Source organism: Borostomias antarcticus (genome assembly GCF_949987555.1).
Source record: "Borostomias antarcticus genome assembly, chromosome: 22".
In the NCBI taxonomy this organism is placed as follows: domain Eukaryota; kingdom Metazoa; phylum Chordata; class Actinopteri; order Stomiiformes; family Stomiidae; genus Borostomias; species Borostomias antarcticus.
The window spans coordinates 10,638,729-10,664,153 of NC_140255.1; the positions used below are offsets into that span (position 1 = coordinate 10,638,729).

Below are 25,425 nucleotides of genomic sequence, written 5' to 3' on the forward strand. Positions count from 1 at the left end.
ATTTCTCCAATGGATATATTTGACAAAAACAGGTTAATATGCAAGCCGGTTTTCATTGCTAAATCAAAGCGGGGAGAGCCGAGAGAGCCGGGAACGTGCGTCTACATTTCACATAAAAGTGAACTTTTTCGTGGACGCGCGTCGGACAGAAAAGCTCAACTGCGCAAGTACAAAAGTCACCGGAAGACCAGAAAAGCACAACTGCGCAAGTACAAAAGTCACCGGAAATAGTCAAATGACTACAAATTTGCCAAGATGGCGCGGTTCAATAGGGCTTCATTGTTGATAGCGGTCAGTGAATGGAGTGACTGTATCCAGTTCTATTAATACATCCATGGATTCATCACAAACAATGATCACAGGCAGTAGGCGTTAGTTTATGACCACAAAATGAAATAATATCAACAAGTTAAACAGGAATGTTGAGGGTAAGATTTGACTCAGCCCAAAATTAATTTACATGGAGGCCTACAAGAAAAACATAACATAAAATTGAAACGTAAAATAAAAAGTCAAATTACTGTCAATAAGTCTGGCTTGAGGGTTTAGGGGGACTGAACTGAATGTTCTCCATGAATCGAGGGACGCAGGTTCAGATTTTAAACTACATGTCCCAAAGTCCCAGCTCTGCGCATGCTTAACGTTACCGCGTTAGTTCACCATGGCCGCCACCAGCTGGGGAAGCTCCGTGAAAAGTCTGAAAGGAGTGATTTTGGATATGTGCGGCGTTTTGTACGACAGTGGAGAAAACGGGGGCGTTGCAATTGCAGGGTCGGTAGAGGCTGTGAAGAGGTAGGTTGAGGTCTATGCGACAGAGAGAGACTGCTGAGTAGGACAGGCTACTCTAACAATGACAGGCCTATTTGTATAGTGTATGCTGTACAAATTGGCCTATTGGGTTGATCATCATATATATTCGCTTATTGTAGCAAGTAAGAGGACGGAATTGAATGCGGGACTACAGGGCTTCAGTATGATCAGTAGTATTCTACACTTTAGGCTCAAGGAATCAGACCTGAAATTGCGCTTCTGCACTAACGAGACCCAAGCCACCAGGGAGAAGTTTGTCGCCAAGCTTCAGAGGATGGGCTTTGACATCTCGGTGTCGGAAGTGTTTTCCCCAGCCCCTGCTGCTGTAGCCGTCCTGAAGGAGCGGGGACTGCGACCCCACCTGCTGGTGTATGATGGTATAACACTGTACACATGCTACACTGTACTTGACGGTCCGTAGCGACCACAAACCTCAGCGTGTGTGTGTGTGTGTGTGTGTGTGTGTGTGTGTGTGTGTGTGTGTGACAGTGACAGAGATGTGTATCAAAAGAGATGTCCTACATTAGGCATCAAAAGACATGCAGCATCAATTAATATTGGTCTATAGGCTATATAAAAATCAACACATACAATGGGTCAAACAAATCATTAGCAAAAGCAAGGCATCACAGGAAGATATTCAAGAGCATTAGATAAAAGTATCACAGAAAAATATTCAACATTTAGTCCCCTAGCACCATTCCCAGTAAAACTCCTGTTGCTTGAGCAGTTTATCATGGCCACCTCCGCTGGGCGGTAGGTTTCCTTGTTGTATTATGTCTTCATTATCCACGTGGGTGATTGGCACAGACTCTGAGCCTCACCCTGTTTAAGATGGCTTCAGATTGTGTGTCTGATGAAGGTCTAGTACTGAAAACGCTACAATAAAAAAATGATTTGCAAGTCAGACAGTGTTTCAACTTTTCATTCATCATTCATCTATCCCTCTCCTACACATCTGCCTGTCGAAACAGATGTGTGAAGTATTCTCTTGTTTTGTGTGACATGTATGCAAAGTGATTTTGAGAACTGTTTTTGTTTTGTTGAAGATGTTGTGCCAGAGTTTGACAGCGTTGACAAGACCAACCCAAACTGTGTGGTCATAGGTGACGCAGCGGAAAATTTCTCCTACCAGAACCTGAATGATGCCTTCAGGGTTCTCATAGACCTGGAGAAGCCTGTGCTCTTCTCTTTGGGCAGAGGGTAAGGATGGGTGCACTTCCCACTTCTGATATCCCAATTTCAGGGGGGTGGTGCAAAATTATTCTTTGGGAGCCTGCACATTTTAATTAATAGCAATAATGTAATTAATGTAACTGGTTATGTTAAAGTAGAGAAAGTGTCCACCTTATACCATACAAGAGTGAATGGTGTACAGCTCCATTGCAGCACAAGTTTTGTTACACCTCAAGGTTTTGACATAATTTTATAGAAAACTGAAATGAATGAATAAATCAATAATCAATCAGTTTACTAAACGAAAATGCCAGCTATGAAATTAATAACACATTTGTTGACAAGGAAATACGATTTTGTTTTATTAAACACATTCAGAGAGCATTTGAATTGCCATTTTTATTCTAATTTTTTTTATAAATCATTTTGGCGCTGGCGATTTTCCTTTGGTTCTGGCTAAAACCTCTTTGGGGGGCCTCCAAAATTCCTCTATGCAGGAAAAACACTGCCTTGAAAACACCTGATAACTTTTAGTAATATAGTTATATTACACCCTTACTAAAACAATAATATGGTACCAGATAAGTAAAACCCCACACTGACATGCAGCTAATTATTTTTTTACAGGAGGTACTATAAAGAGACAGATGGCTTGAAACTGGATGTTGGGGTTTACATGAAGGCATTGGAGGTTTGTAGTTTTACTATATATCCTAAATACAAATCTGCATAATAATGTTTTCATTTCATATCTAGAACCCATTTGTTTGTGTTTGTGTCTCAGTATGCCTGCGATGTGGAAGCTGAGGTCATCGGGAAGCCGGCTCCGATGTTCTTCCAGAGTGTTCTGAATGACATGGGGATTCAACCACAGGAGGTACAAAAAACATAATCAGCTAGAGTATAGTTAATAAAACAATTAAGTAAGAAAACTAACTTAAAATAGCATTATCTCTCTCTTCATCTCCACCCTCTCTCCTCTCTTTCCATCCCTCCCAATCACAGTCTCTGATGATTGGGGATGATCTGGTGAATGATGTCGGTGGGGCTCAACACTGTGGGATGAAGGGTGTCCAAGTTAGGACCGGCAAATACAGGTCAGTCGGTGTGTAGCGTCCATTAACCACTAGAGGGCACTCCCATACCAGCACCCACCATCTCCTTTTGTCTGACTGTTCCAGTGTGTTTATTTGAATGAGAATGTGCTGAAAATAGCTTTGTTTTATCCACATGTTGAATGCTTTTCCTCCAATAGGCCAGGATGTATGGTCCTGAAGCCTGACTGATTACACCCCTTATAGTGTAATAATAGGAACATTTGGCCATTTATTTTAAGAAAAAATTTAGTGTGCTCATGGCTGTAAAAGAACTAAAAGAAGGGGGTACTTTGCCATGAGCTAAGCCAGGGAAGGACGATCCAGTGAGCAGGTAGCCTACTTGCTTTTTCCATTCAGGAGTTGTGCAGGAGTAGGTGTAAGAATGAGGGATGGAGAGTGTTTGGTTGGTTGGTGTGTGTGCGTGAGTGTGTCTGTGTGTGTATGTGCATACGTGTGTATTGTGTGAGCCGGTGTGTGTGTGTTAGTTAGTGTGTGTGTATTCTAGAATAACCTGGGAGGAATGAGCTGCAGCTGATAGGCTGATTAGGAGTAGACGTAGGCGGTAGTGCGGCAGGTTACCATCCTTGCCCCTGGTAGGTTACCGTCCTGGTTACCGTCCTGGTTACCGTCCTGGTTACCGTCCTGGTTACCGTCCTGGTTATCGTCCTGGTTACCGTCCTGGTTACCGTCCCTGCACCCCCCCCTTCCTCAGACAGGCGCACCGACCGGGATCATGTGACCACAGAGTGCTGACTAATCCTCAGAGCATCACTGCTGTAATCCTGTCACGCAGAGCAGGCTGGTCTAACCCGCTTCCACAGTGTGAGTGTGAGTGAGTGTGTGTGTGTGTGTGCGTGTGTGTGTGTTGTGAGCGTGTGCGTGTTGTGAGTGTGTGAGTGTGTGTGCGTGTTGTGAGTGTGTGAGTGTGTGTGCGTGTTGTGAGTGTGTGTGAGTGTGTGCGTGTTGTGAGTGTGGGTGCGTGTTGTGAGTGTGGGTGCGTGTTGTGAGTCTGTGTGTGTGTGCATGTTGTGTGTGTGTGTGTGTGCGAGCGTGTGTGTGTGTGCGCACACTGGGTACAGGATGAATGCCTGTACGTGATTGGCTGTGTGCTCTGAAAGCTGTGTGGCCTAAGTCCTACATTGTTACGGACTGCTCTTTGCTCTGGGCCTCAGGGGGCAACGCAGCAGCCATCTGGTTGGGAGTACATGACGTCACGTTCAGCCCCCTCTGGCACAGATCAGTCCCAATCTGTCCTCCCTGTGTGTGTGTGTGTGTGTGTGTGTGTGTGTGTGTGTGTCTGTCTCCCAGAGCTGTGTTTAAGATGCTCAACATAACACACAAAATAAACCAGAATTGATGATATCGGACGGTGCTCCCTACATGGGCCCCTAGAGGAGTCCAGGATGGTGAAATATATGGAAGGTATCCTCCTTTAAGACACATGTTAAACCGATACTGTGTCAGGGTTACTGTTGTGTGACTGCTGTGGAGGTCCTGAGTTATGGGCCAGCCCTAGCCCGGGTGCTGGTACAAATACATAGACATAAACGCACGCACACACACACACTCACATTACACGCACATACACACTCACAGCACACACGAGTACACACACACTCACAGCACACGCTCACAGCACACACAGTATCCATTTAATGTCACGTGGAGAACGTGGACTACATAAATTAAACTGCTCTTTGGTATATTTTATTTTCTATATGACTGTACTTTTACATGAAAAGAATTGAAGAGGTGTTGGACTTCAATTATGTAATTTTTTTCATTCTGTAGCCAAACCTTTTAATAGCACCAGTAACAAAGCCCCTCGGGGGACATGGACAAGCTTGCCAGTTATGATTGACTATTGATTCTGTCCTATTGAAATCTTTTCCGCTGAGTGTGAAAGACTTGAGGGTTCCCATTTCATGAACACTTTAAAGTATACTAGTACATTCCCATCAGATGATCTCAAACATTCCGCACACCTAGCGAAGATCCCAGACCGAGCGAGCGATCAGCCGAGGAGAGTTAGGGTAGGGTTTTAAGGGGGAGACGTGTGATTTAGCATTGTTTAGCCGAGCAGGCCTCGTGAAGTCCGATCGGCACGGTGCGGCCATAAACCACGGTGAGATCTGTGAAAACACAGCTGTCTCCGAGTTAACCAGATGCTGCTCTGGCCTCACGCTCCCACCGGGCCCTGGGGATGGTGGCTTCAAACGTCCGTGGCAGGGGGGTGGTGGTCAGAACAGTCAGGGAACAGAAGAGGTGAGGTTGTGGACTCACATCTACTCCCATCTGACGTGGAGAGGTTTATATTACCTCCCTCTGCTGCATAGAACCAAGAGAACCACTTAGCTGTGGAGTGAAGCTGATGAACAAGGACATGTACCCTGAAAGGGATGCACACAAACTGAGCAGTGTTCGTGAGCAGTACTTTTTACTCTTCATCATGCTGGTGATGACTGCGTGACTGATGAAAGTGACTCCTTTATTCTGTAGAATGTTCTGTGAAGGTCTGCATATGACCTGTCAGATCTGATAAGACTGCATTCACATTGCGTGTGTCTGCACAGCAATCTTTCCATGGAACACATACATCATGGTAAATCTTTTCAAACTTCATCCATAAAATATTTCTGCCATTTCACAGAGGTTCTAAATAACCCCAGTTAGTTGAAGGTTAGTCCAACCAATTGTTGCTCCGGCATATCTATTAACCTGATAAAAATAAAACAACTTTTCTAAGAATGAGCTGTGGGGTGATGGAGTTTGGTCCCAGGACAGTCTAAAGTACAAAATGTTTCCCTTTCTCCTTGCGTGGTCTAGTTCTCCAGGAATAACAAACTAATGTCGCCTGCCCCTGCTCGGTTGAACTACAGTTCCTACATGTGTCTGTCGTTACTCAGATGGCTCCAGTAGATTACAGTCAAGTAGAAAGGAGGGGCATGGTGGGCAGAGGGGCATCGGAGTGCACTCAAAACGGCCGTGAAAACGGGGAGCTCCCCCAGGAGACGGGGTGTAGCCCACAGAGATTGTTCTGCTGGTGCTCAACGTCCCCCTCGCTGCAATAACGAGCGACCGAAAACCGAGGTGCTCCTGTGGGAGCTTGAGAACTCTTTAATGTACAACAGGTTTGCGAGAGTTTACGTGCTACAAATCTGTTTGTAGAGATGAGCACCAGCGCGCTCAGAAGGACCAGCGACCATGACATAGGCGAGTAGGCCTACTGGAGCTCAAGGATAAACATAAACATTTTATTTGGTGCACAGATCACTGGACGTTTCGATGGCACGGTGTGTTCTTCAGAGTGCAAAACTGGTTTGTTTGCACTGGGGCTCAACAGGAGAAATGTGAATACCTTGGAGATCAGTTGATTAACTCGCATGGGAACGGTCTCCCTGCCTTGTACTCTAACACAGGCTGACTCACACCCTCTTCTGTGAGGCGGCACGTTAAACCGGAGCCGTGTCTCTCCTCACTGTAGTGTCTCTTAGTTTGGGGTGGATTGTTACCTGCCCTGGGTAGGTCACGTTTCCACCAGGGCGTGACCTAGCGCTCTCTGTCACCGGCGGCCCCTCGTGTGCTAGCGGCGGCCATTGATTTGCGTCAGCTCCTGCCAGCATGAAAGGTGTGTGTAAGATCCACAGAGGCCGGGCTGTCCTGCTCTGGCCTGGACTGTCTTCTCATCTTCAATGGGCCGCTGCATCACAGCGGTGTACACAGAGCAGACCCGCTTTGAAGACTCATGAAAGGAGCTTCACACATGGCTTGTCCCTTCTGCCAGAATGTAATCGTTGACATGGATGGAGGTGTGGTTACCTTGCATAAAACATACAGTAATACTGTGTGATTATAATTCCATTCTAAATGGTGTTAACTGCTTTATTGTCCAGTTTGCTGTGCTAGATTTCCTCTGCTGTGGTGGATCTCCGCTAGGTGTGTTTGGGGACTGTTGCCAGTGTACTGGAGAGAGTGTGATCAACAGTTGTGTCGTCTGTGTAAAAGTGTTGCATTTATACCACTTACTCCGTAGCCTACAGAGCATGAGTTGACATGCACATCGTTCAGGGCTTTCATTCCAGTTATCAGTAGGATAAGTGCCAGGCCTTTAGAGGAAGCTCTACTCTGTGTCCCCGTTGGACCCTGGCAGCAAGCTAACCGTAAACATTTCCACACACTCAGCGACGGCCATCTTGTAATGGTTCACTCGGTTCTCATCTGCTCCCTGCCAGCCGGCAGAGCGTCTGCAGAGGGAGTAGTACCGCAAGGGCCTGAGCGCTGTTTCCAAGCAGGGCCTGACACAACTTCTCCAGAGAGACCCCGGGGTCCCCGCTGGAACCTAGCTGGCTGAGGCAGCACCCTGGCCCCCGACCCGGGTCGTCTGTGGTCGTCTGCACCAAGGGACGCCACAGGAAGTGACCCCCTCAGTCAAGGGTCAGTAAGTCATGCGATCACCACCCAGATTAGTGTGCGGTACTCTCCATGGACCAAGGGGGTCGGGGGGGGGGGTGGAGGGAGGCGCCTCCCCAAGCTTACTCGCAACTGAGAAAAACAAACATTTAGCGGATTACTGTTACAGCAGCAGAGCCTGAAGGGACGTTGTCACTCTGACTGTAATTACTGGTGATGTATTGACTCTTCTGGGCAGCCTTGTGTTAGCACGTGGTGGTTGGCTAGCTACTCATTAATTACCGACTACACATGCACACACGCACACACGGGCAGTGTGGACGCCAACAGACCTCAGGCTTTGCGTTTACCCTGTACACACAGTCGGTTTACGATTACTCAGTCAGTTATAATGAGCACCTGGTGGTCAGCCTTGAGGTGGGCAGCTAGCCTCTGAACTAACAATTCACCAGGACGTGAATGTATAAGTTAGGTAAAGTGACAGGACGTGATATGTTTGTTACAGTAGTTCTGGAGTGACTTTCTCTGCTTCCTCACACAGACCACATGATGTGACGGGTCTTGGAGCCCGAGTGAGTCACGACCGTCAACAGGATGGGCTAGCAGTCTGGCCTAACAGTCTTATACAGTAGGTCCCACCCAGACCCTACATTAGCAAGGGATATGCCATGCTGCCCGCCATGTAGCTCGTGATCAGCTGAGATTTCCTGAGCAGATCACCAGGCAAATCATGTCGTTATCTGCTCTGGATGTGAGGAAGGCTCATTAAGAGCGTAATGATGTCCAAACGTAAACTCATTATAGTCGAGGTAGGTGGGACCAACTGATTCTATAGTGCTGAAGCTCCACCATACCACAGCTCTTTATCCGAGGAAAGTTAAGCTCCCCTCTCACTGAGTCATACAAACAAACTATCAGTATGTCGCTATTTTTAACAACAATGGACTGTTTTGGAATGCATACTAGCAGTGTAAGGTTTTCTAACGTGTTTTATGCTTTTGAGATTTGTGACATTGAACCTTGAAAGGGTAACCATGTCTTGTGTGAATGCACCAGGGGCCATTGTAGCCTAATCTCTGTACAAGTCTGAACAGTGCCTCTGGCAACGCTCCTTGTACATACTGTATTTCAGCCTGGCTTATCTTTCAGGCCTTCAGTGGTGTCCTATAGCCAAAATGACTATCATAACACAATTTCAGGTGTCTTTTTACAGACGGAGCGATAGTCTGGAGAATGTGTGACGTACTCTGAGGGTTTGTTTGTGACTATTACAAAACCAGTGATTGTTGTGATTAGAGCTTTCTATTTCTTGGAGCGGACTCCTCTCGAACTAGATGTGATCTGCGGCCGTGCCGAACCCCAGTTATTGTTCAAATTCTTAGACGGCGAAAGTCAAGTTTTTTTTCAGAGAGGGCTTGTTTGAAGGCAAAGTACTCGGTCACAATGAGCCATCAATACTCTTTTTAAAACGCCTCTCTCAGGATCTGAATCCAGTCAACAAGCATCCACCCCACGCCCTGTCCTGTTCACCACACTGTTGACGCTCCAGTGTAGTCTCCATGGGAAGGAAGCATACTTATCTCATCCCAGCCTGTTTTCTTCCTCCTGGCGTTAGCACGCAAGCTCTCTCAGCTATTTGGGTAATGTGTCGGAGAGGCCTGTCAGGATCAGTACTGCCAGCCCAGGGGTTTAGGGCTGAACCCTAACCCAGCCCAAAGGGAACCAACCGCTCTGGATCCCCAAAGGTACCGCCAGACCAGGGGGAACCACTCTGGACCCCCAAACCTAGGCCCTTTGAACTGCAACAGGAACCACAGGCCCCAGTTCCCCACAACTCCAGACTAGAGGAACCCCAAAATAAAAGCACAGTGCGATGAGGCACGTTTTTCTTTGGAGTCAGGGAGATGGAGCAAACAGATGAGAGTTGGCCTGCTAGATGGGGGACTAGCCTCAGGTTGGCAGAGGGATGCTGGAAACTCCCCCCTCCTCTCCTCCGTTCATCCATCCACATGCACCTCCTCCATCCATGCATCCACCCACCTGCACCTCCTCCATCCACCCACCTGCACCTCCTCCATCCATCCACCTGCACCTCCTCCATCCATCCACCTGCACCTCCTCCATCCATCCACCTGCACCTCCTCCATCCACCCACCTGCACCTCCTCCATCCACCCACCTGCACCTCCTCCATCCATCCACCTGCACCTCCTCCATCCATCCACCTGCACCTCCTCCATCCATCCACCTGCACCTCCTCCATCCATCCACCTGCACCTCCTCCATCCACCCACCTGCACCTCCTCCATCCATCCACAGCTCCGCCTCCCTTGTGCCACAGGCAGGCGGCTGCAGGCACATCATTGCCATGGCCATGGGAAATACATTCATCTGTGTCCATCAGGTCTGCCTGGCCACCTCCTGCCCTCCTGTGACCTCCTGCTGGGTTAATCTCTCTATACCTGTGCTCCCTACTCCCTAATGGAAACAAATCTATGTTTACTGTAAAGGAATAGAAGATGGGGTGGCGTTTGTATCTGATATCTTTGTATATAAGATGTAGAGATACATGTGGGTAACATCATCGATCCCCCACAGCTCTATAGCACACTAATGAACTTCCATCCAGGCCTCCTATGCTCTCATCTCAGTCCCATGGGTTGGAACTGCCAGCTTCATCCAGGATGTAAATATAATCAAATCAGCATCACCCCCCCCCCCCATCTGTACTCTCTACAAGAGATCCGACTCATGTCTCAGACCCACAGAGATGCCTAGGTGGCCGTAACCTTCTTCCTCCCTGGAGAGAGAGAGAGAGAGAGAGAGAGAGAGAGAGAGAGAGAGATACTTGTAAGGGAGACGTGCGGCGCCTCTCCCTGCCCCGAGCCTGACGTCTCCCCCGCCAGCTCCCCCCTAGCCGGGATGCTCCTCCGCAGCCAGCGGCACATTATAAATCAATGACATATTAATAATTAACAGGAGCCTTTTTTGATGGGGAGACGAAACTCCCAGCGCGACCCGACGAAGCAGACCCAGACCCTGAGAAAGTACTTTTCCACTCCTCCCAGGCAGAAAAGGAGAGAGAATGAAAGAGAGAGAGAGCTAAAGCCCACAGATGGCAGGCTGAAACGTAAGACTGCCTCTTAAATACGCGTCCACAGGCCCTTAGCCGTTTCAATGGGTATCCAATCCCTCTCCCAATTAACCATAGTCAGGCTGTTTGGCCGTGGGTGTCGGGGACTTGGGCCGGTGCCTGTTCTCTCTGCCTGGGCTCTCTCTCTGCCTGGGCTCTCTCTGCCTGGGCTCTCTCTCTGCCTGGGCCCTCTCTCTGCCTGGGCTCTCTCTCTGCCTGGGCTCTCTCTGCCTGGGCTCTCTCTCTGCCTGGGCTCTCTCTGCCTGGGCTCTCTCTCTGCCTGGGCTCTCTCTCTGCCTGGGCCCTCTCTCTGCCTGGGCTCTCTCTCTGCCTGGGCTCTCTCTCTGCCTGGGCCCTCTCTCTGCCTGGGCCCTCTCTCTGCCTGGGCCCTCTCTCTGCCTGGGCCCTCTCTCTGCCTGGGCTCTCTCTCTGCCTGGGCCCCCTCTCTGCCTGGGCTCTCTCTGCCTGGTCTCTCTCTGGCTGGGCTCTCTCTCTCATCCCTGCCTCCCTGTGTACGCGGTTGAGACTGCACAGGAGGTGTGCTCAGTGACTCAGCACCCCCATCAGTGCTGCCTGCTTGCGCCCTCACAAAATAAAGCATACACACACTCACTCTCTCTGACACACGCATGCACAGGCACGCACACACACACACACACACACACAGAAGGTCGTCACCAAGGATGCTAATAACATTCTAGCGCAAGGGGAATAGGGGATACCTTTACGATGCATTAGAATAATGGTTATAGAGAGACAAGGGAAGGAATTGAAAGGTTAGCTCGATTGTCTTTCATTTTGAGAGATCGGAGGGTGGAGATTTTGTCTCGCCGTTGTACTGGGAGTGCACGACTCAGATGCTGTGCGTTGGATCAACGGGGCAACAACAACTCTCTCACACAGGAGAACGTGAGCGTGTCGTAGGATGGAAAAAAAACAACCTTGTGGTTCTATTCTGAACTCAGGTCAGGGTTTCCCCTCCGTCCCCCGAGTGTGAAGATTAGTTATCTGTTCTATGTGTGAAAACCATTGTTTTTACATAACGGCTACTTAGTGGCCACCACCTGACTCCAGCTTGACGTATGCCGTTGTGGACCTTGGGGGACCAGCCAGCCCCCCCCAGGTTCTTTGCTTCGACAGTTCAACAGGCTGGGGGTCCTACAGAGTTGCAGCTGTTGTATCATTTTAGGGTTTATCATTGTTCTCTTGCTTCTATTAATACCAGGTCCAGAGAGCGAGGGAGGGAGGGAGGGAGAGGGAAATCGACTTGAGACAGCCAGAGGGAGAGAGAGAGATACAGAGAGATGGAGAACAACAGGAAGGAAAATTATAAAAAGAGCCTGGAGGGTTTTAACTGGCTGAGGCATTCCCTCTCTCCCTCTTTCTCAGGACCCTGATGGATCATCAATCACTGTCCTGCTCCTTTATTTATCCCAGACAAGTCAAACTCTGATCAAATTCTCACCCTCCAGGCCAAGACACTCTCACCGACACCGAGGATGAATTTCAACACACTGTATCGCACACACACACATTCTGCGCGTACCCCCCCCCCCCCCCCAAACACACACACACACACACACACACTCACTCTGTTTCAAGGTTGTTTTATGTTCTTGTTTACAGTCAACTTTTTAGCTGTTTTTTCTGCCTTTTCTTGTTGTCCTTTGTTCAGTTTCCAAACACAGCAACTCTTGCGTATTGTTATGCTGTTTTTCATGGTCTGTGGTTGAGTGGTCGGGTGATGCCCAGTGGGTCTGGTAGCCCTCCCGTGTCTCACGCTCACTGCCAAGGCCCGACGGCCATGTTTGTGAGCGGAGGCAGTGTTTTGGCTATACGTTCCTTCACTGGCATGGTAAGAAAAACATACCTCTGAAACCTACACTCTTTTAAATTGTTTTTTTTTCTCCCAATTTCACATTGGCAGTGACTCTTTTCCTCTCAGTAACATCAGGGTACCATAACAAAGTGTTTGTCTACTGAGGCAGAAAAAGAAAAGTGTGTGTGCGAGGGGGGGGGGGGGGGGGGGCTAAAATATGCCTGAAGGGTCATTGACCCAAAGTGAGCCTGCCCTCTGCGGATAGAAGACCCACATCTCCCATAGATGACTGCTTGGTCTTTTGTCTTATCCTTTCCACCATATCTGTCATAACACGCCTGGCGTGTGACGTCAGCCGTGTGCTCAGACGCCTCTCCTCAGAGGTGAAAAGGCTGAGAGAATCGTGAATCGAAACCGAGAGCGCCTGATGTGTGTGACAGTTTTACTTCCTCTTACAGTATGTGTGAGGTGTCCACCCTGAGCTTTGGAAACTGTGTGTGTGTGTGGAGGGGGAGGAGGGGTACCAGACACTGATAAGGCAGATGAAGGCCACCATGTCGTTCACCCTGCGGCCGGTCAGCCACCTTGACAAAGGAGTGAATATATCACTTACTGGGAAAACAAAGAGGGATCAGCCCTGGAGCCTGTCTGCTGAACACCAACACACACCTCTCTCTCTTTCTTTCTCTCTTTCTCTTTCTTTCTCTCTCTCTTTCCTTTTCTCAGTCTTTATTTCTCATACTCTCTCTGTCAAACAGACTCCCAGACAAAGGCACAGCTGGCTTGCCTATGCATACGGTATCAGGCTATTCATATTCACGTCAGTCCACACACTGTACATAGAATGTACACCCAGAAATAAATGCATAACAGCACACAGCCATTTATTAACCCGTATGTACACAGCCAGGACAGTGGGCAACCCTGTAAGAAGCCCATCTCCTGGCCAGCTCTGCTCTCCAACCCGGTTTCATGTCATATTCCCATGAGAGTGGATCAGTGGGTATAAGTACAGTAGGTGACGTTTATGAGCACATCACATACGGACTGAGAGAGTGACTGGGCATGGATATTAGGCTGGAGGCTGGATACCAGAGGACAGATGACAGTGCTCTGCAGGCCACTGTGGAGAGATCCCCGTAGGTGATCAGCTTGTTTGAGATGAGAGGGTTAGGGTGAGATGAGAGGGTTAGGGTGAGATGAGAGGGTTAGGGTGAGATGAGAGGGTTAGGGTGAGATGAGAGGGTTAGGGTGAGATGAGAGGGTTATAGGGTGAGATGAGAGGGTAAGGATGAGATGAGAGGGTTATAGGGTGAGATGAGAGGGTTAGGATGAGAGGGTGAGGGTGAGATGAGAGGGTTAGGGTGAGATGAGAGGGTAAGGATGAGATGAGAGGGTTATAGGGTGAGATGAGAGGGTTAGGGGGAGATGAGAGGGTTAGGGTGAGATTGGGAGCTACAGTATCGGGTAGATCTGTGTGAGCGTGGCCGTAATGCACTGAACTGAACTGTGTTTTACAAAATCTTCAAAGTTCGCAGTCAGTTGCTATGATCCACAGTACATTCATGTGATTCTATTCTGTTTGAATCGCCTGCTGTTCGTCATAACATAACTCCATGCAGTAGTAGGAGGGTCAATTGTTATAATAAGCCTGGACAAGTTTGGCAAACGAGACCTGATGCAAAAAAGGTTTCTGAGTACTGTATTGTAGTGCTTCTCCAATCTATCCAAACATCTGAAACACATTTTCAGGTGAACAAAGCTATGTCACTCCTGATGACAGTAGCTGTTATCACTATGACGATTGGGCCGGCAAAAACGCCCTCAAATGTCAGGCACGCCAACCATAAACGCAGTGCACACTTGTGAATCAGGCTTGAGTGTAACCCAGTTCAGTTGTATAAACTCAGTCCACTAGTACTTTATAAATAACAATCGGCTGCATCACTGCTAGCTTTTCGGTGGCGTAGTTGGTTAGAACAGTGTTTGTCCCGTGGGAGACCCGGGTTCAAATCCACCCCTGTGCAAAAAAAAATACACAATGCAGATTAATTGAAACCGGTCACAAGTGCATAATTAAGGGTTTATTAACCTTAAAGGAGTAGTAAAGGGAAAATGCATGTTTAGCCCTGTTTTAAGGTTACTTATGATCATATACAATGGTTCAGATCAAAACGTTGACAAAACAAGCACTTTTGAGAAAGTCTGATAATTGCTCTACCACTGTTTTGGTCATACAATGGATGTGGGTGGGCACCGTGAAAAATCATTAAAAAAAAACATGTTAAACTCTCAATTTCAAAGACAAGAAACTCACCGAGGTGTTTGTTGGCGTTCTGACATATAATTCGCCAGAAAGTAAGATTCAAGTTCATCTGGAAAAGCATTTTTAAATATTTAGCATAGAACTATTTAGTCGCAGCACATACGTGTATAAACTTCCGCAAACTAGGTAGCCTAGCAACATAAACAATAACAATAGCTACCGTAAGTAGTTCCGCTTCCTGAATCCCCTCTGCGGATTGATCTACACATCTACAACGGTCGCTTCAATAAATCGGTCGCTTCAAAGTCAATGGATTTCATAAAATGATCAATAAAACCCTACAGGATTCATACTTTGCGGCGAATTTGATGTCAGAACACCAACGGACACCAAATACCCCCTCGGTGAGCTTCTTGTCTTTGAAATCGAGAGTTTAACAGGTTTTTGAAAGATTTGTCAAGGTGCCCACCCATATCCATTGTATGACCAAAACGTTGGTAGAGCAATTATCAACTTTCTCAAAAGTGCTAGTTTGTCAACGTTTTGATCTGAACCATTGTATATGATCATAAGTAACCTTAAAACAAGGCTAAACATGCATTTTCCCTTTACTACTCCTTTAATAAGGCACATAACATTGTTCTCACGATCCGGTACCTGCAAATTGCATAGTAACAGGCATTGATGAATAAGAAACTAAGGCGTTTATTAACAATCCTAAGCAGTTTATAAACTTAACAAGTTTCTTATAAATATCAATAAGTATATATTAAACGGTTTATAAGTATGTATAAGAAAATAAAGGCTTTTATTAATGTTCTTAAGCAGTTTATAAACTGTTAGCAAGTTTCTTATTAATGTCTTATAATCTAACAATGAATTATAAATGTCTATAATCTAATCTAACAATAAATGTATTTATTATATTATTATTATTAACACTTATAAATGTCTTATTAACTCACATTAATGTGAATAAGCATTATTATTACCTGTTAGCTAACCTTATTACCTATTAACTAACTTATTACAAGGACCTTCATATAAAGTATTACCATGGGAAGGAGCTGTTCCTTTCATTGCCCTATAGGCTAGTACCAGAGTCTTAAGCTGGATGCGAGCTGCTACAGGAAGGCAATGTAGAGAATGGGAGGGAAGTTGTATGGGGCGATTGAACACCAGGCGAGCTGCAGCTTTCTGAACAAGCTTCAGAGGTTAAATGGCCGACGCCGGGGCCCCAGCAAGGAGGGAATTGTAGTAGTCCAGGTGAGAAATGACAAGAGCTTGTGCCGTTTCGTCAGTGAGGAAAGGGCGAATCCTCCTGAAGAGTGTGTAAACAATGCAATATTTGCCGAGAATGACAGTCAGGGTCACACCCAGATTCCTCACAGTCTGAGTTGGCGTCACCACTGTATTGTCAATGCCGATGGCCAGGTCATGGTGCGGGCAACCCTTCCTCGGCAGGAACAGCAGCTCAGTCTTGTCCAGGTTGAGCTTGAGGTGGTGTGTTGCCATCCATTTCAAGATGTCAGCCAAGCACGCAGCTATGCGTGCCTTCACTTGTGTGTCAGAGAGGGGGGGGGGGGGTGGTAATACCAACTGGGTGTCATCGGTATAACAATGGTAGAAGCCATACAAGTGAATGACCAAACCCAGAGATGTTGTGTCGAGGGAAAAAGAAGAGGACCCAGAACGTATCCTTGGAGAAACCGTGTAGTCAGCCTGTGTGGTTCCAACACAGACCCTTTCCATGTCACCTGGTAGGAATGACCCCAGGAGGTTGTTCTGATAGAGATAAGAAGACGGTTGGTTAAAGACAGTGTGTCTTAGATAGATAGAAGGGAAGCCGGTCTGTAGTTTTTTACATCAGAGGGGTCGAGAGATGGTTTCTTCATGAGGGGGATGACTCACAGTCTTGAAAGCAGAGGAAAAGCATCCTGATACAAGAGATGTGTTGATGAAGTGGGTTAGGAAGGGAAGGAGGTCATCAGGCGCAATAGACCCTGAGGTGAGAGCAGGGTCAAGGGAACATGTGGTGGTTCGGCTAGATGTAAGAAGGCTGAGGACCTCGTTGGGGGAGAGGGGAGGAAGGTTGGTGCTTGGAATGTCGACGGGATGAGGGAAAGAGGACCTGATATCATTAACCTTCTTGTCAAGGAAGTTGGCGAAATCGTCAGGGAGAAGGGAGGAAGTAAGGAGGAGCGGGTGGGAGGAAACTGGCTGCACTTCACGGTGCTTCACAGCGCTTTCGCTGCAGGGCACAAGCCGGCGATGGAGCTCCGCAACATGACGTGGCCAGTGTGAACATGGGGCCGAAAGGAAACTGTCTGCCCTTTGTAATGGATTTTAACTGATCTAGTCAAAAAGGATTTACCAAGATTCGCTCAGACAGGCCAAGTCTGGTTTATTGAGAAAACATACGAGCGCAAGGACTTCCGGACAACGCACATGAGTGGTTGATCCAAAGAAGTCCCGCCTCCTCCCCTGCCTTATATTCAAGCAAAACACAGGTATGGCGGTTCCAGGATGTGATTGGCTAACCCATTGTACGTCATATTAAATGGCAGGCGTCATCAACAGTGGTCGAGAATACAGACACGTGACATGAGAAAAGGCGGTAATTTCTAAGAGGGACAAAGGGACAGGGACAAAGGATGGTTATTCTGGAGTAGACAGATTTCTAGGTGTGTTGACCTCCTGGAGGTCATCCTGTCATGAATTAGGTTAGCACAGCTATGTGAAAGGTTGAGGGAGGTGGTGAATTACAAAAGGAGGTGATGAAACTACAATTTCTATGACACCTTCACAGTGCTTTCGCGTCCGGTCTGAACCCGGCGTTACACTACTAGATAACTAGCTAGCTAGCTGCACTGCTGTGCTAGCCACCAGTTACTGTAGTTATCTAACATTACACATTTAGCAAGCTGTCCACTGAGGGAATCTAGAAAAGATACCCCCAAACATCAGGCACGGTTAAGCATTACCGTGAATCAGGCGTAGGTGCAAATGAGGACCCGACTGAATGGCCTCTCCACTACTGCCATCTGACGTCAGGCATTGCCATCAGCCGATAAGGGAATGATTTATTTGCAACCATTGAAAGTTGCCCACGTTGTGTCATGTTCGATGGCACTGTCCAACGTCAAGAATAGCAGAGCTTGAATCCTCGATGACTGATGCTTGATTTTGCTTTCCTCTGGCACGTTTTTGCTCTGCGCTTCTGACTTGGGGCGACTTCTTTCAGGAGCAGTCAGGAGTAAGCCTTGTCAAACTTACTCCTGACTGGGTACTCTCCATAGAGATCCAATTGTGCCATATCAGAAAATGATCTTGCCGATCAGCGGTCGATGAGGAAATACAAACGGCTACGCTGGGCGGGTTTAGGTGTACGATAGCGAGGAGCGGTTGAAGATGGCGCCGACGGTGATAGGTGGTTCATGATACAATCACCTGCCTAGTATTTTTGAAAGCACCTTCCCGCAGCGGATGGTTATGTAAAGGTTAGTCAGGAGTGTCAGGTTGGTGTATTTCCAGCTTTAGATGCTGACAACTTACCTCATAGTTGACCTCATCTGAGTGTTGATGATAAGTCAGAGTAGTTTCAGCAGACAGACAGGCCCGGGGACGAGCACTGGACTGCGCCTATCTGTTCACATGTAGAGATATTACTCTGACTGACTTGAAAGACCTATAGCAGCCGTAGAACATTACCTCAGTGGTAACACTAGCTGCATTGTGCTGAATTTTGCATGGTCACATTGACCTGGTTACTCTTTCATTATTCATGGCAAGAGGAGAAAAGCAGCAAAATGAATACACTCTCTCACACACACACACACACATACATACACACACACACACACACAAACAGGCACACACACACACACATAGAAATGTGCACACACACACACACAAGCTAGCATGCATGCATAACTAAAGGAGAAGGCAGCAGTAGATTTGTAGAAGAGTTGACCAGAGGATCAGAGAGGGATGGTGAGATTGTTCCTCTGCATCACCGCTGGTAACACAATAGCCTGCTGACCGTCTGGTGCTAGTGTGTGTTTGTGCGTGCCCGCGTGCATTTGTATGTGTGTGTGTGCCTGTGCGTGCGTGTGTGTGTGTGCGCCTGTGTGTGTTTCTTAGTCCATGTGAGCTCAGTCAGTCCCCGGGTTGCAGGGCGAGAGAGTTGATCCAGCAGAGACGACGTAACACCTGGACCATTAGCCGGGCAGCTCACATAACCCGAGCGGCCGGCCGCTGACAGACAACACGCAGCGCCGCAGGCTCTCAAAATTCACCGCGGTCCCGGCGGCGTTTGACACCTCGTTGCCCCTCCTGTCGCCCCCTGCCTTCTCTCCCTTTCTCTCCCCGCTCGAACGGCTTGCAAATATTTGCAGTGTCCTCTCAGCAGCCTCTTGAGAGGGCGGGACTGATGCGAAGAGACGAGAGGCGCGCCCAGGCGAGCCAGACAAAGCCGGCCCCATCTGGAGGCGCTCTGTCTCGGGGAGGCCTGGTTCACTCACGGCCCGTGACTGGGGGGGAACAGAGGCTACAGCACACTGGGAGGGAGGTGTGGGGTGGAGGGGGACCTATAGGCCCCACTTCATAAATGAGCAGGAGTCCCAAACCAGGCTTAAGGATGAATGGAGTAGGCGGAGCCACCTTTTGATTCGATTGGGAGGAAGAGAGGGATAGAGAGAGGGTCGGTCCATGCTGCCCGGGGCTTGGTGTGGTGCCAGACGCATCCCATTTCCCCTGATGCCAGCTGCCAGCTGATTAAACAGCCGTATCTGCATCCATCACTGGAGCCCGAGCCAAACAATGGCAGCGAAAGAGGGGAGGCCCCCCGTGCTGAGATAGGCCGGCTGCCTGATGGCTGTTAACGTTTCACAAGAAAAACGAAGAGAAAATACTCTACCCCCTCTCCCCACCACCAACGCCCGAAGTTCACAAAAGTTTTCTTGTTTGGCTTTCACTTGTTCTTAGTGGGGCTATTTTTGGAATTAGCATTCTCATTAGTATCCTTAGTTCGTCTGCATCTATTGCCTGAAGACTCTGTAGAGGAAACACTAGAATTCTGTGGACTGGCTAAGCAAGAGGCAGAGACAGAACACAGATGCTCTGTAGGAACATTTGGGGGGGTCAGACGGCAACACTGACACCTTTTGAAGACATGCAGATGTCAACAGAAAAAAACAAGACTGCGAAAACAAATTATTTCATCGTCACATAAAACCATTATGTTTTATCACTCCTAGTGAAGTTACCATGCTAGTACTGTCTTAGCAGCAGGATTGTGAGGAAACGTCCCCTATAAACAGGCCAACTAGCCAGTCTGTCTGTTCTGCTCCGTTGATGCCATGTTTGTCTGATAGCATTGTTGTGCTCTGCCCACTTGTTGTTTACTGATATGTGTGGCTGTTTGTTCCTGTGCCACTGAGTGACATGCGCTCAGCTCATGCCTGCGTGTGTGTGTGTGTGTGTGTGCGCCTGTCCTCCTGCAGGCCCAGTGACGAGAAGCATCCCACGGTGACAGCCAATGGGTACGTCGACAACCTGGCGGAGGCTGTGGACGTTATCCTGAAACAGCGGGGACTCTGAGGACCAGGAAGTGGATGGACCCCACACAGGAAGTGGGACCCACAGCCATAGCCCCAACACCACTGAGCTGCTCATCTGATCCCATATCAGACTGGGGTGGGAGCTGTCAGGACAAATATTCTGATACACTGTGTGGAAAGAGTAGTCTCGCTAGTCCAACCTTCAGCCCAGGACAGGAGATCAGCTAGTTGTTGAAAGTTACCTTTTGTTCACATAAAGGTGCCTCTAACCAGTTGGATAGTTTTCAGGACAGACACCGAGTCTGTGGCTTACATGGAGTGCTTCAATTCTGTGATGGCCGCAGAAACTGCTTTATATGTTGTACTGTAGATGTCTTTTGTATCACCATCCCCATGCTGATAATGAAAAATGTAGCTTTAAACATTTTGTAAGGACTTTTGTTTTCATGAATAACTGGTTTGTCCCAGTCAAGTTTGCATTACAGAATCAATAGATCAACTGTGTAGAATTCAATATTCTGCCTGCTACTGCTAGTCTCTTCCTTACAGGCATGGCTCAACCTTGACACAGATTCAGTAGTAGAAAGCACAGCAAAAGCTTTGACTAATCACTTTAGAGAGGTACTTTAACTCAAGAGAACAATGGACACTCAATGAGACACGGGATGCTCAGCACGTTTATCTTCTCTGAAATCATGTAGTTCTGCCAAATCCTCGTGGGAGCCATTGTCACCGGGAGTCTGTTTGCTGGGGCTGAAGACGGGGCCGATGAGGAGAACGCAGCCTTGGCCATGAATTTAAGTGGAGTTAATATCAGAGTAGCTATAGTTTTTCCCTTACAAATACTTGGAAATGAAAAGTGTGTGTGGGTGAGATGATAGTTGATGAAAGCAGCTGAATGTTGGGCTTCAGGTTGGGCCTCTCTCTGCTCATCTATCCTGCTCTGAAAACAAGGAATGAAGCCATTGCTTTGTTTAATTGGCAGGCTTGTTGGATCGTTATCTGTGACCCTGCTCCTGTAATCCACCATGTTTACTCATTCGATTTTATATCATTTATCCCACAGAATGTTTTGTCTAATCATCTGAAGCACAATAGACTTGATGGGTAAAAAACTGTTGGATCTGGGGGTTTTTCCCCAGATCTAATGATTTGTATTGTGGCGGCCTTGGAGCAGGGTCAGAAAAACAAATGATTCTCCATAGCCCAAGATTTGATTGTTCTGAATGGATTCATAGAGAACAAAAGGACATTGCAAAGTGATTTATTGAGGTTTTTCTGGTTCAGATCACCATTAGCTGACTCGAGCATTAATTTTATTGGCTAATTAAATGTAATGAACTGATATAAAACATTGGCTGTTTGGCATTCGCTGACTCCAGTACTAGCCCCAGAGCCTCACCTAGATTTCTGATTGTGAAATAAATATTCACGGTCGAAAAAGTACTGGCAGCTTAGTCAGAGGTGTTCCGAATAGTCTACTTTCAGTTGGCAGCGTATTTGGCCTGCTGGCTACCTTCATAAGCTCATTCGCTGCACATCAACATGTATGTAAAAACCCAGTACTTCCTGATGAGCTACAGTAGATGCCAAACCCAAACGGTTGTTTCCCAGCACAGCGACAGAGAGGCCACAGCTTTCAACACCTCTCAGCTCTCACTGATGTTAAGCGGGTTTGTCCTCTTAATGGCTTTTCACACCCAGAGCTCTCTGATCTGGCCTCAAGTTTACACGCTCTTTAAAAAAAAACGTACAAATTCCAATCTGTATATCTCTGGAGACTTGGACAGGTACACGAATAGGTCTGCTGATATATTATTTCCTAAGTGTAGAAAATTGATTTCTTGACTGTGGCCTCAGACAGGCAGGATTATCTTTCAATAACACAGATGACCTCATTTCAGAGACAAGTCTGGGCATGTACTGTATGACCTCAGCGTTATCAGCAGGGATTGACACTCGCCACAATGCTGTCAATCATTTGCAGATTACAGGCCTTTCCCACTCCTCCCTGTAAATTATGCATTAGCCTGTCGTCTTTGGACATTATATGGACTTGGGAGTGCATTATTTAGTGTTGTGTATCCAATCAGTCCTTTGACATCAAGATAACCCCTTGTTGACATGAACAGGGCGCATATGAAGTACTAATTGACCTCTGTTTGGGACAGTGTTATTGGCACTTCAGACCAACGGTTATTGTCTCTTCCCAGATAAGCAGGTAGGCTTCATGTTCATGCTGTCCAGACTCCAGAGACGGACCCTGGAGGTCTGGGACAACCCGTGGTCACTCCACACTATACACACTGTTCTGTGGCGTATGACTGGTGGATTTTTTTCCAGATTTGTTTAACAGAAGTAACTGACATTCCCCTCACCATGCAATATTACATTGTGATACACTTTTGCAAGGTGTTTGTCAAACATTCTGTTGCTCTAGCTTGTTGACAGGATAATTGCCGTGCTCGGGAGAGACGTCCCCCCCTCCTCTCTTTCCTACCCCCCCTCTCTGAAACCTCAGGTCATAAAGCTGATGATCTCATTTCCATATTAGGCTGATTGACACCATGGAGACGTGGGGCTCTGTGGCGTGCCTCCCGACTCGCTGGAGGGGCGTGTGTGGCTCACGAAACCAGCTCGCTGTGTTTACACTGCACGGCTCCATTACTCCGGCCTCCACCCAAAACGTGCCGGTCCATCCAGGAGGCCATTGACGAGGCTGCATGGTACACACACACACACACACACTCACTCACTTACTTACACACACACACTCACTCACACACACTCTCACTCACACACATGTGCACGCACCCACACACTCTGGGCCAAAAGCTACACGGCTATACGTTTCTATGTCTGTTTGCAGACGACTCCTCTTACGCGGTGTGCACACACTGACACTCTCTGTAGCACACCTGCGTTCACCCACCCAAACCCAAACAAGTGCCAGCTGTGTGTTACCTTGAGCTTTCATCTGAGCTCGTTAAACTCTTCCTGTTCAACAGGAAATGGGTAGGTCAGCTGACCACCAGAGAGGGCTGCACACACCTGCATCTCAGATTCCACTGTAACCCTTGGAAACAGTCTTGTTTTGAAACCAGCCTGGGTTCTTGTGCCGTCGCCCCGGTTCTCCTTCCCTTTTTTTTTTTTTTTGTGTGGAACGACGACCCGTAAAGTCCTTCCGCTTTCACCAGCCCGGCCGCTTGTCTTCCCCTCATTTCATCACTTTCATTCCCTGTGGGCAGCTGTGCCAACAGTGCTTCGACAGCCCTTTTATAGTGTGTGTGTTTGTGTGTGTGTGTCTGAAATTTCAGTGCTCTTTAGCTTCGGAAGGGCAGGCTCAATTCCCTCCCTTCTACTCCCCTCCCTTCACCACACTGTCTTTACAAGCCATCTGAGAAGGGCCTCAGTTCATACAGAGAGCACACTGTACTCTGCTCCTACACGGACACGAGCGTCACGCAGTCCTCGGGGAACGCAAACCGTCGGCCGAAAGCCTGAGAGCTTCCTCCCTAGACGCAAAGGCTGTGACCCCGTGATGTCATCCCCCGGGAGTGTGTGTATAGATCGGGGTGAGCCGGTGGCCATGTGTCTTTATGTGGTGTATACGAGCTGTCCCGGGGAGAACGGACTCCAGGCTGCGGCGGGTTAGGGAGGCTTATCATCTGAGCAGAGCTGGCCTCAGATCTGAGGGCCGTCTGGCGGAGTCGGGCTGGGCCGGGCCTCTCCCATGGAGGTGTCCGATTGCCTTTTGTGAAAGGCCAGTCATTCAGTCAGAGCGTTCGCACACACACACACACAGCCCAGATCTCATAATCCAAGCTGACGGGACGCCTCCCAGACCCTAATGTTCCCAACAAATTAAACGGAGCATGTGTCAGTTAACCCTCCTTTTGACATGAGCGGGCTTGTATGACCATAACACGTTTCTAGACCTGCATCACGTGAAGGATGTGTTCAGGCATTACACTGAGCCGAGCTGTCTGTGACACACCTTCGGTTGAAGGCTGAATGTTCTGCTTGCTGAATCACTGCTTAGTGTACACCACACAAGGCCATGCACAAGACAAAAGTGTGTGTATTCTGATCCTAAAATGACTACACTATAGGATATAGGACATATCAGCTATAATTCGGTTTTCCACCTCAACTCAACGTTTACAAGATCTACAATGTTGTCGATTGTGCAGGGAGGATCACAGCCAGACATTCACACTGGCTTCAAAGCAGTGGATACAGTAGCTACTGTATTTGGTGCATTAACACCATTATAATGCATGATTGAAACTGCTGTGCTGTCTTGTAATGCCCACAGTGCTTCTTGTAGCGATTGTCAGTTCTTTGTAGATCAGGCCTCCGGTGGAGACCAGAGTAATGTGTGTGTGTACCATGAGCACAGCATTACCCAGGAAACACACCAACACACTCGAGTAGGGTTTCACTTGAAAAAGCCTGAAACTGCATTTACGCGACTGGAAATGTTTTGTGGCTGAGCAGCACTGAAGGAGAGTTTTTCACCATAACCACATTAGAGAAGCTCGGCTGCCACTGAGGTAGACGGAGCCATAACTCGCTGGCACAGAGAGAGAGAGGAGCCGGGAAACCTGCATTCACGCTCTCGCTCTCTCTCACACACACACTGCACCTTGTTAGTCTCCGTCTCCTTGCATGAGAAGCGAAATGTGCTTGGGTACAATGTGTGTAAACATGACAAGTAACGACAGCGAACAAGAAAGGCTAGGAACACAGACAGAAACGGGGGCCAGACGGCGTGTTTTGTCAGCGCTGGCTGGTTCTCGGGTTCAAGGCAGGCACATGTGGAATGGCCCTCGGGGGTACTGTCTCGCCCCTGAACACAACCGCCTCGCATTTCTGTCACTCTGCTGATTAAAGGTTGGGGGCCCCGTCCCCCTCCACAGCAGCTTTACAAGGTCCTGTTTGCCCAGTTTTCCCTCAGTAGTAGTAAACAAGGTTTACCCAGGAAAGTAGGCCCTACCCAGGAAAGAAGGCCCTCTTGCAGCTCTCTGACACGGTCAGAAGACCTGTGTCCGAGCGGGTAAGATACCAAGACGACAACATAATCCAATTCATTAAAGGTGAGTGCCCATCTACCCTTTTAGTCAAGTTTAAGATGACAATTACTCAGTGTGG

The 25,425-nt window shown here is 47.9% G+C and overlaps 1 protein-coding gene across 1 annotated transcript; it reads left to right on the forward strand.

The window, feature by feature from the left end:
* Window positions 1-661: 661 nt before the first annotated feature.
* On the forward strand, window positions 662-20,774 carry lhpp (phospholysine phosphohistidine inorganic pyrophosphate phosphatase; the record flags this gene model as incomplete). Its single annotated transcript, XM_084455886.1, has 7 exons — window positions 662-792; window positions 1,000-1,187; window positions 1,860-2,013; window positions 2,614-2,677; window positions 2,771-2,863; window positions 2,992-3,083; window positions 20,215-20,774. The coding sequence occupies 7 exons, from the start codon at window positions 662-664 to the stop codon at window positions 20,309-20,311; spliced, it is 819 nt and encodes a 272-aa protein (XP_084312012.1). The 3' UTR covers window positions 20,312-20,774.
* Window positions 20,775-25,425: the final 4,651 nt, after the last annotated feature.